General features: G+C 45.5%; 1 protein-coding gene across 5 annotated transcripts in view; it reads right to left on the reverse strand.

Moving 5' to 3' along the window:
• TG (thyroglobulin) overlaps positions 1-14845 on the reverse strand; it is a 275822-nt gene that overhangs the window by 115201 nt on the left and 145776 nt on the right. For all 5 annotated transcript variants that reach the window (XM_078353142.1, XM_035277468.3, XM_035277469.3 and 2 more), the window contains 5 exons: positions 13011-13145; positions 10950-11114; positions 6224-6443; positions 4566-4659; positions 2084-2243 (listed from right to left, as the gene is read on the reverse strand). In XM_078353142.1, the coding sequence (XP_078209268.1) occupies positions 2084-2243; positions 4566-4659; positions 6224-6443; positions 10950-11114; positions 13011-13145 (774 nt within the window). The remainder of the gene's footprint in view (positions 1-2083; positions 2244-4565; positions 4660-6223; positions 6444-10949; positions 11115-13010; positions 13146-14845) is intronic.

The following is a 14845-nucleotide window of genomic DNA, read 5'->3' on the forward strand; positions in this document are numbered from 1 at the left end:
AAATTGAAAGGACATGTCCAGCCATCTGAGGGAGCCGGCTGCAAAACAATATTTCTTGTTGTTCCACCAACAGAGTTTAAGGCCCAGGAAGCCACTTGTGATTGTGGTGATAACGTTCCTTAGCCTCACTGAGCTTCGCTGACCAATCTATGAAATGGCCACTCCCTGCTGGCCTCAGAGATCGCCTGTGAGAAACAGATGAGGTAATCCAGGAGAAATATCTGGTGAAGATGACACACTTTGTAAGTGTAACTTTCCTTCTCTCTTGCTGATGGTGTTTCCCTTGAGCAAAATGAACAGGCAGGCTTAGTGCATGTCAGGAATGAGCAGGGTTGGTGTTCTGGAAGCTTCCGTTGCCTCCCCACAGGCTGTCCCTGCCGACAGCCAAAATGAATTTGCCTCTCCAGAAGCACATGAATTCTCAACAAGATTATACTCTGTGAAATCATAATCCCCTACCCACTGAGAGACAGATGGCATACAGAAACTCACTCTCTTCTGTCTAGAAATGCTCTAAGCCAACAAGGCAGCCATGTCTGGGAAAAGCTTCCCAGGCCCAGGCTCCTTGGGGCGAGTCCTGATATCACCACCTCTAGAGGAAGGGGCTACTGATGGCACAAATCATGGTCAGTCTTGTGTTCACACAGAGGAAAGCAAACCCAGGCAAAGAGATTTCTCTCCTTAAAGAGGAAAATAAGCTCACATGTGAATAATTGTCTAAACACTCTCCAAAGGGCTTCCACAAAACCCCAGTCACCAAATTCGGTTCTTACCACCACATATATGTGAAGGAGGGTGGGGCTAATTTTCCTCATTTTACCAGCCAGAAAACTGGGATTGGAAAGGCTAAATGAGATAGCCAGGGTCTCTCAGAGCCAGGAAAGGGGAAGCTATATCTGTCCTTGGATTCCCAGATGACCCTGCTCCCCATCAAAAGCATCTGAAATTTGTTTCTCACCCTCGTCTCCTGCATTGACATCTGCTTGTATTTTGCCTTAACTTGTTGCCCATTTCATACATCTAGAATCTTCTTAGCAGCATCCAAGGCCTCACACCATGTAGTCATCCAGGTTTCTGCTCAGCTGGATGCCTAACCCACACATTCACACACATTCTAGTCCAGCTGATCGTCTGACCAGTCTATCTTCCATTCACCCACCCGTACTCAGCACAAAGAACATCTCAGATCTTAAAGGAGACCCTTGGAAAACAGAGACAAAGCAATCACTATCTTCAAAGATGTGTAAAACTCAAGTCTCTGAAACCCTTTTACCTGTACCTTGTTTGAGCCTCATTGGAACTTTGGAAGTCAGGTAAAATTATCCCCATTTTATAGAGGACAAGACTGAGACTGGGTGAAAGGAATGGTTTTGTCCGAGGGCCCACAGCCGAAGAGTGGCAGAGGTGGCCCTGGGCTCTTCAGATTCCAAGGCAGTAACTCTGCCTTGGTCACTGCAGCTGACATACTCCCTGTGGCAGGTAATAGCTAGAGGAAAAGATGTGGCTGGAAGATGTTTGGGTTGGTCCAGGGCTCAGTTCTGCCCTGGCAGTCAGTGGGGAGGATGGAGGACATAGATGGGGTGATCAACAGGTCTGTGATAGGGGACAGGCCACTGCTTACAAGTGAGGCCAGTATTAAAGGGAGGTGGGAATCTCCTTATTTATACAGCTCTGATTCCAAACCAGATGGTTTTTCTATGGGCAGAAGAGCTATAATTCATCCCCTAGGGCTGTCCAGGGCAAGTCAATTCCTGGCTCTGTTGTTCCTGACTGTATAATCTTAAGTGGACCTCAATTTTCTCTTTAAACTACATGCTCACACATATATATACATCACAAGGTAAGAACTGCGGTAGACTTGGAGCAGCTCAGACATGTAGTAAGTTCTCCATAAGTGGAAACTATCATCCTTATCTAAAGGTGTCAGTATCCCCAGAGTGTCTCCTGAATGTGCTAAAATTTCCACTGTGTGGCTAGCTTGGCTGGAGGAGGAGCAGGGGCAGTGAGGGGATAGGGCTTGGGGAAAAAGGGGCTGAGCCTTGACTCAGGGGGTCAGCAGCTCCCACCAGAGGCAGCAACTCACCAGAACTCAGGAAGCCGAAGACACCCACTCGGTAGCTGGCAGTGACCACGATGAGGTTGCCAACAGCAGCCAGGAAGGAGCCATCGATAGCTGGCCATCCTTCACTCCCCTTCCCCTCCATGGTGTTGTGGAAGAACACCAGCACGGATGTGTTTGGAGCCTGTGGGAATTGGAGAAACATGAGACTAGAGCGTGGGGAGGGCACCTTTCCCAAGCTTGGAGCCCGATTCTGGGTCAGCACAGGACTCCTCTGGCCAACTCTGTGGCATACTTAGCCCCATGCAGTGGATAGGGCTGTGTCTCTCCAAATGTGTACATTGAAGTCCTAGCCTCCAAGACCTCAGCAGTGGACCATATTTTGGAGACAGTACCTAATGAGGTAATTAAGGTAAAATGAAGTCATACTTGTGAGACCTAATCCCATAGAACTGGTGTCCTTATAAGAAGAGGAGGTCAGGACACAAGCACAGAGGGAAGGCCACATAAAGACACAAGGAAGAGAAGAGAAACATCTACAAGCCAAGGAAAGGAGCCTCTGAAGGAGCCAATCCTGTGATACCTTGATCTTGGGCTTCTGTCTCTAGTGAGAAAAATCTCTCTGTTGTTTAAGCCATACAGCTTGCAGTGCTTTGTTATGGCAGCCTGAGCAAACTATTAAACCCCATCCATAGAGAAGGAAACTGAGGGTCAGACAAGGTGAGTGCACTTCTCACATTACAGAGTGAGCAGGTGTCAGGGATGGCATCTCCCTGCAGACCTGAAGCCCGTCTCATGGTACCACACAGACTTCTAGCTCCCAGTTCTGGCACATGGTTTATTCCAGAAAAGCATTCTGGGCCCTTGGCATCCCCTTTCCCTTGGATGATTCCCTTGCTGGACTCATTCTGGTAACACAGAGCTAGAGTTCATTATGCACTTACTAAGAGCCAGGCACTGTGTCCAGTGTTTGCAATAGTTCCTCAAACAGTTCTGTGAAGTTGCCAGATTCTTATTGTCCCTATTTTACAGATGAAGAGGCAGAGGCTTAAGACATTTTCATTGGCTTGCCTGAGATCACACAGCTAGGAGGTAGCAGAGCTGAGGTCTGGAAGTAGGCTGACCCTATTCTATTAGAATCATGTGTCCAAGCTGGGGAATCTGAGGGCCTACTTCAGGCCAGGGCACATGCGGGTACCAGGTAACTCATGATCCATCAAGGATCCTGATTCCTTGTGACGTCTCTACTCCATGTATGATGGCCTCAGACAGACACACAGATGTTTTTACAAAGGGGCCATGTCACGGGAGCAAACACTGACCTAGGACCTGCCCCTATAAGGGCTGGGCTAAAGGCTCTCCCCTAGAGTGTCTCATTTGATCTTCCACCCAAGGAGGTAGAAGCTATGGTGGCCATAAGCACCCCACTCCACAGCTTTGAAAGCAGAGGTGCAGAGCAGTGAAGTCACCCATGGAAATGCCTTACAGAGAGGAAGGGGCTGACCTGGAATTTTGACCCCTGACCCACCTTCCCAGCACTCCCCTAGTCTCTTCCTCTGTGATATTCCAGCTCAGATGTGGATTCTTCAAATATGAGGTCTTTTTAAATGCGACAGAGAAAGGCCAGCTTGAGTGGTCTTGGACTCATTTGTCCTTGTTTGTGGAACAGATCAGTGAAGGAGCCCAGTATACCCCTCCTAAAAGTGCCCGGACTCATGTTTATTGGGTAGCTTGCCAGCAAGAGAAAAGGCCTTTTGGCTTGTGGCTGCTGAGGCAAGGGCAAGGCACAGAAAGGAGGGGCAATCCTCAGCTCCCACCTCAACGACAGCCACAGGAATTGTCCAGGATGCTGGCCCCTCCTGCGCAGGGCCTGTCACCTGGCGGGGCAGGTACTGCCCATCTGGGCTGAGGTATCACTTCTCCTCTCCCAAGGTCAGGATGGAGCCCGGACAGCCCAAGGCAGAAAGCTAAACTCTCTTTTACTGGGAACTTCCCTAAGGAGAAAAGAGCACTGGCTTTGGAACACGGTGACAGGAATGAGCCTCCACTCTGCCCAGCTGAATGTCCTTATGTACCTCATTTAGCCTCTCTCAGCTCCAGGTCTGCACTTTTAAGATAAGGGTAAATTTCTCTCTCTACATTTTTCTATCAGTTGATGGATTGATCAATCTATCATCTATCTATCCTCCTAGAGTTGATGTGAAGACGAATAAAATCAAAGACAAAAAAAAGTGCTCTTTAAACTGCAAACCACTTTCACAGTCTTCTTCCTTTTCCTATGGGAAAAGCACATACTCATGGTCACCACTCACTGGTTCTAGCCATGAGCTCTGAGGACCAAATGACCAAGTCCGTAGATCACCCACTGGCTGCATGACGTTAGGCAAATCACCTAATCTCAGCTCAGCAGGCCACAGAGGAGACTGGGCTGTGCTGGACACTGTGAGGACAGTGGATTTCTAGTGGGAGTCTTCAGAACAACCATAGCAAGTGCTTCTGAACTCACCACATTCTGAGGGATGAACACATTGAGATACAAGCAATCTTCACTGACTCCAGGAGACATGGATGTTCGGGTGCCTGGCTGCCAGCAGCTGGCCCTGCAGATACAGAATGGGTGACTTCTAAGACATGCTCCATCACCTCTCCCCACCCGCCACCATGGTCAGAGCCCACTACCCCATTCCAAAGCCTGGCGTCCCACCAGCCCTGCAGAAATTAGGCAGCCTCAGTAAATGGGAGTGGCAGTGAATGAAAGGAACGGCAGAGCACCCACCACTCTCTGGCCACTGGCCTGTGGAGGAACGTTCCCCAGAGACAATGCACCAACTTAGAGAAGGCTGCTGACCCAACAGCTTAAGATAGAGTAGAAGACAATGAAAGCCACTCAGGACCTTGCCCCTTCCTTGCTCCAAGAGTGTAGACCCTCCTCTGGAGGGGGTGTCCTACCTGTTCTCTTCACCAGTAGAGAGTCCTACAATGCCAGTTTGAGCATCTCCCAGTATAGGAACTGAGACTGAAGCCGTGACCATGCCTAATGGCAGTGCAATCGTCATCTACCCAATGGGTGATGTGACTCATCACCCAATCTTCACTAGCCCTGGACTACAATGACCCAAGCTCTCAACTACTCTCCACTCAAACCCTATGTAACTCCATCACTTCATCTGTCAAAATGGGTACATCCTAACACGGTAGGATACTCTAACTCATGAATATTTGATTTTTTTTTCCCCAGTGGTGGAGCAGATGGACATGCCTTTGCACTCCCACCGCCACCATCCCACTTCACCATCCTGAAGTCCTCATCCTCATTATCCTTTTCCTGGAGTACTCCAAGAGCCTCTTAGCTCATCACTCTATCTGGTTATGGACTCATAGACCTGCTCAGCAGCCAGCCATGGGGGTAATGAGTATGGAGGTGCAGCTACCTGAGTATAGGTACCTGTTGAGAAGGAGATTCAGGAGGGGAGGAGAAGAGCAGCAGTAGTAAGTACTGTTTTCACAGGTACTCTGAGTATGCTTTAATTAGAAAAAAATCACAATATTGTTCTTTAATATGCTTGCTATTTAAAGTGGTGTACACATGGAAAAGATAGGAAAAAATGAAATTTTTGATGAGGAAAGAAGATGGGTGCTTTAAAAAAAAACTAGTAATTTTGTTCCTAGTGGGAAAAATTTTCTTTTCCTTCAGTTCTGTGTCTCCCAGCTTCGTTAAGATCATATGTGGCCAGGAAGCTGAGCTTGGCCACTGCAATACCTGTGTAAGTGATATGTAAACCCCATTTCCAGGTTTATCCCATGGGAACCTCTCCTGTCAATTAAAGCCTCTCTTCCTGGATCAATGTCCAGGGGACCTTGGAAAATTCATGCTGAGGAAGGGAGAGCCTCTATCAGCCTTGGTCCCTGAATCACTGCATGGAGCAGAGCATACAGGCCCCTCCATCACTAGATGGGCTTCACATGAGCAAAACACCATTAAGCCACTGATACTTGGGAGTTTATCTGTCACAGCATTTAATAATACCTTAGCCAATAGATTCCATTCTCCATACATCACTTTATCCAAAATGCACTGCTCTACCACTGAGACTCACTTTGATAGATCAGAATAGATAAGGCTTCTCTGAGCATTTACCAACATGTACTCCACTCAACCCATACCTTAGCTTGCTGGCATCCCAGGACCCTGTCCAGTTCAAGGGCTCCGGTGCCCGGAAGCGCCTCTCTGCCAGGGGTGGGGCAGCATATGGAACTCCAAGGAACTGGTCCACTTGCTTCCATGAGGTGCCCACCTGGATGGCCTGGGACCTGCCCAGCAGCTTGCCATGAGTGGCAATGGGCACAGAAGGTACAGATGCCTCATAGCTGAGCAGAGAGATTCCTGTTGGGAAAGGGAAGGGAAAGGAGTGAGGAAGGGGAGAGGCCTCCGTGAGTGCTCTCTCCACTAGCATTCTGAATGTGCTTTCAGCAAAAGAAAAATCACTGCTTTTTGCACCTTGAAAATGTCAGTCATTTATTCAGACCCCTAACAGCTTAAATCTAGTCAGGTTTTCAAAGTAAACAAACAAAAAAATTAGCAAAGAAAGCTGATTTTTATTAGGCACCAAAATATACAGAATGCAATGCTAATCTCTTCTATGCATGGGTCCAAGGCCCAGGACCCCTTACCAGCACCCTGGGGCCTTGCAAAAGAACAGAGAAGTATGGCACTAGACAAGGATGCCCTCTCTCACCACTCCTATTCAACATAGTATTGGAAATTCTAGCCAGAGCAATCAGGCAAGAAAAAGAAATAAAGGGTATTCAATTAGGAAAGGAGGAAGTCAAATTGTCTCTATTTGCAGACATGATTGTATATTTAGAAGACCCCATCATCTCAGCCCAAAATCTCCTGAAACTGATAAGCAACTTCAGCAAAGTCTCAGGATACAAAATCAATGTGCAGAAATCACAAGCATTACTATACACCAATAACAGGACTTAAAGAGATCCAAATCAAGAATGAACTGCCATTCACAACTGCCACAAAGAGAATAAAATACCTAGGAATACAACTAACAAAGGATGTAAAGGACCTCTTCAAGGAGAGCTATAAACTACTGTTCAAGGAAATATGAGAGGACACAAACAGATGGAGAAACAGTCCATGCTCATGGTTAGGAAGAGTCAATATCATAAAAATGGCCATACTGCCCAAAGTAATTCATAGATTCAATGCTATCCCCATCAAGCTACCTCTGACCTTCTTCACAGAATTGGAAAAACCACCTTAAACTTCATATTGAACCAAAGGAGAGCCTGCATAGCCAAGACAATCCTAAGCAAAAAGAACAAAGCTGGAGGCATCACACTACCTGACTTCAAACTATACTTAAAGGCTATGGTAATCAAAACAGCAGGGTACTGGTACCAAAACAGAGATATAGACCAACGAACAGAACAGAGGCCTCGGAGGCAATGCCACACATCTACAACCATTGTGAAAGACAGTGTGGCGATTCCTCAAGGACCTAGAAATAGAAATACCATTTGACCCAGCAATCCCATTACTGGGTATATATACAAAGGATTATAAATTGTTCTATTATAAAGACACATGAAAACATATGTTCATTGTGGCACTGTTTACAATAGCAAAGACCTGGAACCAACCCAAATGTCCATCGATGATAGACTGAAGAAGGAAAATGTGGCACATATACATCATAGAATACTATGCAGCCATGAAAAACTATGAGTTCATGTCCTTGGTAAGGACATGGATGAATCTGGAAACCATCATTTTCAGCAAACTGACACAAGAACAGAAAATCAAACACATGTTCTCACTCATAGGCGGGTGTTGAAGAATGAGAATACATGACACAGGGAGGGGAACATCACACACTGAGGTCTGTTTGGTGGGTAGGGGAGGGACAGAGGGAGGAGGTAGGTCGAGGAGGGATAACATGGGGAAAAATGCCAGATATAGGTGATGGGGAAATGGAGGCAGCAAACCACATTGCCATGTATATACCTATGCAACAATCCTGCATGTTCTGCACATGTACCCCAGAACCTAAAGTGCAATTATATATATATTTTTATATAATTATATATATAATTGTATATATATAAATATATGTACATATATGTATATGTGTGTGTGTGTCTATACACGTATATATATATATATTTATATATGTACATATATAAAATGAACAGAGAAGCAGACAGCAAACAACACCCAATCCCCTGGTGAGGCAGACAGACCAAGAGGCAGGCAGGCAGAAGCCTATCAGTTCCAGTACCTGAAAAATGGCAGGAGTCCAACATATAAGTAAACGAATGAATGAATTAATTAATTAATGAATAGAAGAAAAAAGAGGAAGGAATTGTCAGGGGTTGGGGGACACAGGGAGAGAAAAAAAGGAAAAGAAGAAGAAAAAAAAGAGCAGGGACTCCATGTTTGGGCCCCCTTCCACAAACACTCCCTTTGTGGAAGCCATCTTTCTCTCTCCTGGATATCCCCTCTGGGGTCCCCTTCCACACTCTCTCATGGAAGCCTGTCTTCCCCTCCTAAACTCCATCTCTCTATTCCCTCCCACTCAGGGTGGAAGCTGCTTTTTTCTCTTGGATTCCATCTTTCTGGATTCTCTCACTCAGTGTGAGTTAGCTGTTTCTTTTTCCTACCTTCTCCTTTTCTCTCTCTTTAAATAGTTCACTTTCTACAAACAAACAAATAAATAAATAGAGCAAACAAAGCCTCTCTGTTGCAAAAACATTGGAATATGAGTTAGAACTTAAAATAGAAACTCAGGCTGGAAGGAATAGTTGCTGTTTTTTAATCTGGCCTCAATCATAAATTATGGCTGATGTCACCCCCACAGTTCCTCCTTGCCAAACTTCCCGTCACTATCATAAATCAAGGGGTCTCAGGCAAGCACTCAGGACCATGGCTGCTGAAGTGATGGAACCTCATTCTGCTATGCAGGAAACAGCCACATTTTATGTACGTGGCATCACCCGAAGGCAGGAACAAAGCCAGAACAAATATCAAGGCTGAAGAATTTCGGGGGAATGCAGGCGTGCATTCCTATGGGCCGTGAGTGGTATTCAGTCTTCCCTTCAGAAGCTGGCCAGTGAATCACAAACTCAATGAGATCAAACATGGGAAAAATGTTAGACCTGAAGTTCTCTCTTTCAAATTCTTTTGCAGAAATGGTAGATTCTCTCCAGGATACCCACAGAGGCCACATGATTACCTGGGTTAAGAAAATTATCTGTGGCCATGTGTGTTAGCTGCAAACAAATAATGTCTGCATGGAAGTCGAGATACCTGTAGATGCATATATGCACACGTCTTCTTTTGGAAGTGAGCATTTCGAATTGAATTTTAGTCACACTGAAGTAATAGAGAAGCAGTCTAATTTGTGTTTTACAGAACTCAAACCTCAATGTTAAGGCATTTTTTAGCAGAACTACCACACAGATTGGCTACACTATTCTGAAATATACTATTAAAATCTATAATCTCAGCACTTTGGGAGGCCAAGGTGGGTGGATCCCTTGAGGCTGGGAGTTCAAGGCCAGCCTGGCCAACATGGCAAAACCCCGTCTCTACTAAAAATACAAAAATCAGCTGGTCATCATGGCATGCACCTGTAGTCCCAGCGAGGCATGAGAATCACTTGAACCCAGGAGGCAGAGGTTGCAGTGAGCCAAGATTATGCAACTGCACTCCAGCCTGGGTGACAGAGTGAGACTCTGTCTCAGAAAAAAATCTACTTAGCTTGACTAAATAATATGAATGTCCAGATAAATTGAGGACAAGACTTTCAACTGAGGGCCTAATATCTCATCACATAGGAATCAAAGCACTGTCGGGTCTGGAAGACACTCTTGTAGTCTGAAGGCTAAGGTTGAGGAGGGGGCAAAAGAGGAGGATATCTCTGGCATCAAGACAGAACCAAAGAACTGTCAATGCTCTAGGATAGCATGGGGCCAGATCTGCTTCTACTTGGTTTTTTCAATAAAGTTTTATCAGAACGCAGTCACATCTACTGGCTTACACGTTGTTTACTGCTGCATTCATGCTACAATAGCAGTTGATTAGTGGAAACAAAAAAGTATGGTTGTAGAACCTTGCTCTAGAAGAAAAGATGGCAGATGTAGCCAACAAGTTAACAGTCCTTAATTTCATCCAATAAACATGTCTTAGTGGAGGCTTCCCCCAGATGCTCAGCTCCTGTTTCCTGTTCTACAGCTCTTAGTAGTCTTCCTCAGTGGTGGATTTACGGATGTTCCCCCTTGCCTTGCCTGGATCCCCAGCACCAACACAGTATCTGACACATGTTCTAAAACTACTCAACTCAGCCAGGAACAGCTTCCCTCTCCAAAGTGTTTATGATGCAATAGTTAGGCTGCGCTGCTTTGCATCTTGAGCTAGGTGAACTGACTCCAAGTTCCAGCTCTATCATCACTAGCTGTGTGAAAACACAGAAGGAACTTAAATTCTCTGGGCTACAGCCTTCTGATATCTAAGACAGGGATAAAGCCCTTAGCCTGTCACCATACAGGATTAGTGTGAGGACCAAATGAGATGAGGCCTGTGAAAGAACTCTCTAAACTACAAAACCATAAATGAAAAGTGGGCTCTTTAATTATTTTACTAAGAAACTCTTCAAAACCAAGATGACTTCTATAACTCAAAGAAATAAATGAATAAAAGTGATACAGGACTAGGAATGTTTTATACTTTCCTTTAGTTCACTACAAGTGACTGTACCTAGCCCAGAACTTTGGCTAACAAAAGCCATTGTCCTCCAAGTCACCATGTGCTTAAATAGTTCCTCTGAGCCAGACCCCGTTTCCCAGGATGGCTGCAAAGGCTTAGGCCTGGGCTTACCTTGTTTCCGGTAGATGTGGGTGGCCTCTTCACGAAGCAGAAGGTGGCAGTACTGGCCCTGCAGACTATGTGTGCAGCTTTGGGTATCAGGATAGAACATACATCTCATAGCCCCAGGTTGGGTCTGCAGAGTCGTGGTGAGACAGGCCTCATGTTGGGAACATTCTACAGAGAAGAAGGCGAGGAGTGATGCTTGGGCCTCAGAGATGTTACTTCGCTCAGGCATCCATCCAATTATCAATCATCCATCCACCCATCCACTCATCCACCTTTCCATTCAACCATTTTTCTATTCAATCATGCATGCATGAATCAATCCATCTATCCATCCATTCATCCATCCACCCATCCATTCATCCACCCTTCCATCCATCTATCCTTTCATCCAATGAATTCATGAATTCATCCGTATATCCATCCAGCCATCCACTTATCCACCCTTCCATCCATGTATCATTTCATTTAATCATGCATCCATGAAACCATGAATCCATGAATCCATCCATCCAGCCATCCATCAGTCATGCAATCACTCATTTATTTGAGCACTATAATAAATCCTAGGCACTGTGCCAGGGGATGGAAATATAAAATGGTAGCGATGGGAAACCCAACCCTCTCATCAATCTACCTTTCACACAGGATTAAGGTCTTTTTTGTTTATTTAATTTAAAAATGTGCTCTTGTTATTTCCCTGCTTAATATACTCCATGGCTCCCCATGGGCTTAAGGATTAAGCCTTTCCATACTCTAGACTTTGTTTTCAGCTCTGTCTCCCTCTCCTGTCCGTCAGTGCCTCCTCAGCTAGCACCATACCCACTGTTCCACCAGGGACCATGCCCTTTCCCATACACGTCAAGTTCTGCACTGGACAATTTAAACTATATGACATTCAGTCCTGAGAACAGTTCTGAAAAAATGCTGCTTCATTTGATTGGTCTGATGTTCACAGTCTAACAGCCCTATTTATGGTTCAATTTCTGTGAATTGTACCACCCAGAGGTATGCAACACATAACCTGTGTATCTGTACGTGGTGGTCCAATCTGCAAGATAAGCATAGCTTTGTGCATATTATTATCCAGCCTTGTAGAGAAGGAGATTCATGGAATTCATAGAACCTCGGAAGGGGTTAGAATCTTGGAAAGGGTATAAATGTTATCTGATCTCAGTCCCTCTCAGAAGCTAAAATTCTTTGTTGAACATTCCTATCAAGTGGTTACCTAGCTTTTGTTTAAATATCAACAATGACCAAAAACTCTCTAAAGAAATTATGCATCTGTGGACAGCTTTGCCTATTTAAAAAGTTCTTCAAACTGCATTGAAAAATGTCTCTGGAGGCTGGGGGTGGTGGCTCATGCCTGTAATCCCAGCATTTTGGAAGGCCAAGGCAGGCAGATCACAAGGTCAGGAGTTTGAGATCAGCCTGGCCAATATGGTGAAACCTTGTCTCTACTAAAAATACAAAATTTAGCCAGGCGTGGTGGTGTATGCCTGTAGTCCCAGCTACTTGGAAGGCTGAGACAGGAGAATTGCTTGAACCCAGGAGGTGGAGGTTGTAGTGAGCAGAGATCGTACTACTGCACTCCAGCCTGGGTGACAGAGCAAGAATCTGTCTCAAAAAAGAGAAAAAAGAAAGAAAAAAATGTCTCTGGAAATTCGAGTTTTACCAGAAGAATAGCTCTTAGCTGTATTCTGTAGGCCAGACAAGTGTACTTCCTCCTCACTGCAACAGCCCACCTGCTATCCGAGGTCAACTACCAGAGCTGCTGTACATGTGCATCTTTTCTGCCTCAGACTAGCCCACTAGATCCTTCTAATCTTCCTCTGACCTGGGTTTATGTCCCTCATCTTCCGGCTGGCATATTCCCTTGGACACCTTGGCTGCCCTGAGAGGGAATGAGAAAGACCTCACCCGGGTCTTCTTCCCCAGGTTAATCCCTTACTTCCAAGCACCCTAGGTTATCATGGTATCTCATGTGTTTATCTAAGGTGAGAATCTTGAGCAGCACTTGTGTGAGGCTTTGTCCTACCCTACCTGGAGGTTGGAAACTCTTCTTACCTGACAAACAGAGGTCTCGGACAGCAGAGAAATTGCTGGCGGCAGCAGTGCTGACATGGGCAACATCAAAGTTCCTAATGGATGGATCGACAACCACTGAAGACAGGGCCAGGGACTGCCACGAGTCCAGAGAGACTAGGAGAGAAAGCAAGGAACAGTCACACACAGCTGTCACCTGGTGAGTAATAAAGACAGCAGTGTATACTCAGTATCCTCAAAGGTAGCCTCAGGAGGATCCTCCTTGTGGTCTCCATTCAGGTGCAATCCTACACCTTGATCTGTCTTTCCATCTACAACTATTTATTAAGTTATTTATAAGCCAAACTCTGTGCTCAAGCCTAGGAAAACAAAGGTTGAAAATGGTATGAAACAAACAGAAAGCATGGCTGCTTCTATTAAGCAATGGGAGAGAAGTTGAGAAGAGAAGCAAAACATCATTATATAATTGTTAGAAAGCAACAACTAGAATAATATGAGGTAATAATGACACTAACAGACATATCAGGTTGATTATGTGGTACTATGCTCAGGTTTTCACAGACGCTACATCAGTTGCTATCAGTTGATCTCTGTAGGGGACACTGTGGGGTGCTACCCAGACTTCCTACAGGACTGAGACCCCCCTGCAGGACCAAGGCTCTCATTTCCCCAACTGTTGTTAAGCTGATGGTTGGCAGCTCCCAACTGAGTCTCCAGGAATTGCCTTTGATCTAAGAAAACTGCCTCCCCTTCCCCAGTGACAGCCTGTATTCCAACACGTCCATGTGGATAAACAGAGGTTGAGACCCCCAGCTTCAAAATGAAACAAATCTGAAGGGACAGCCTAGCTTCAGAGCTCACTGGAAGACCAGTGGGGCCATCGTTTTATTTGCATCAAAGTTCATCTTCCTCTGGCCAATGCTGCCCCTCATTTCCTTCTACATCCCAAGTACACTGCACCAAGCTTCTTGCATGCAAATCTCCATGTGAGAGTCTGTTTCTCAGAAGCCCCAGGTAAGGTATCTTCCCTTAAATATGAAGAAAATAAGACACAAGAAGTTAAAGTGGACTGCCTGTGAGTGCACTGTTCCTATACAATGGAACAGGATTGGAGCTGCCTTTGTATCTGTGAAGCTTGTGCCCTTCAACTGCTCTCTGGTAATGCCTCCCCAGTCCCATACATAGGACATGGCTGTATCAGCATGGGGGAGGGAGGCACTGGTGTAGCAGTGGTGTAGCAGCCACAGAGATGGCTTGGGCAAGGTGAGGAGGCCTGCATGAGCTTGTCCCAACTGGCACAAAGGCTGTGCCTAGAGCCAGACCAAGTGAGGGTGACCCTGAACTGTGGACTTATGGTTCCACTGAGAGGAGGGACTATGAATCTAGGTCAACAGATGTATCATACGTCCATAAATAACACTGAAGAGGCTGAAAGGCTGCCTCCCAAGATAGGCTTCCATAATCATTCGGAAGTGCTGATTCCAGAACATGCCCAGAGAGATGTTCAGTGGGAGCGTCAGTGATCGTTAATAAAGAAAATCTCTCTCTCTCTCTGTATCATACACACACTATGTTCAGTGGGAGCGTCAGTGATCGTTAATAAAGAAAATCTCTCTCTCTCTCTGTATCATACACACACTATGTTCAGTGGGAGCGTCAGTGATCATTAATAAAGAAAATCTCTCTCTCTCTCTGTATCATACACACACTATGTTCAGTGGGAGCGTCAGTGATCGTTAATAAAGAAAATCTCTCTCTCTCTCTGTATCATACACACACTATGTTCAGTGGGAGCGTCAGTGATCATTAATAAAGAAAATCTCTCTCTCTCTCTGTATCATACACACACTATGTTC

The sequence above is a fragment of the Callithrix jacchus genome, chromosome 16 (genome assembly GCF_049354715.1).
Source record: "Callithrix jacchus isolate 240 chromosome 16, calJac240_pri, whole genome shotgun sequence".
NCBI lineage: Eukaryota > Metazoa > Chordata > Mammalia > Primates > Cebidae > Callithrix > Callithrix jacchus.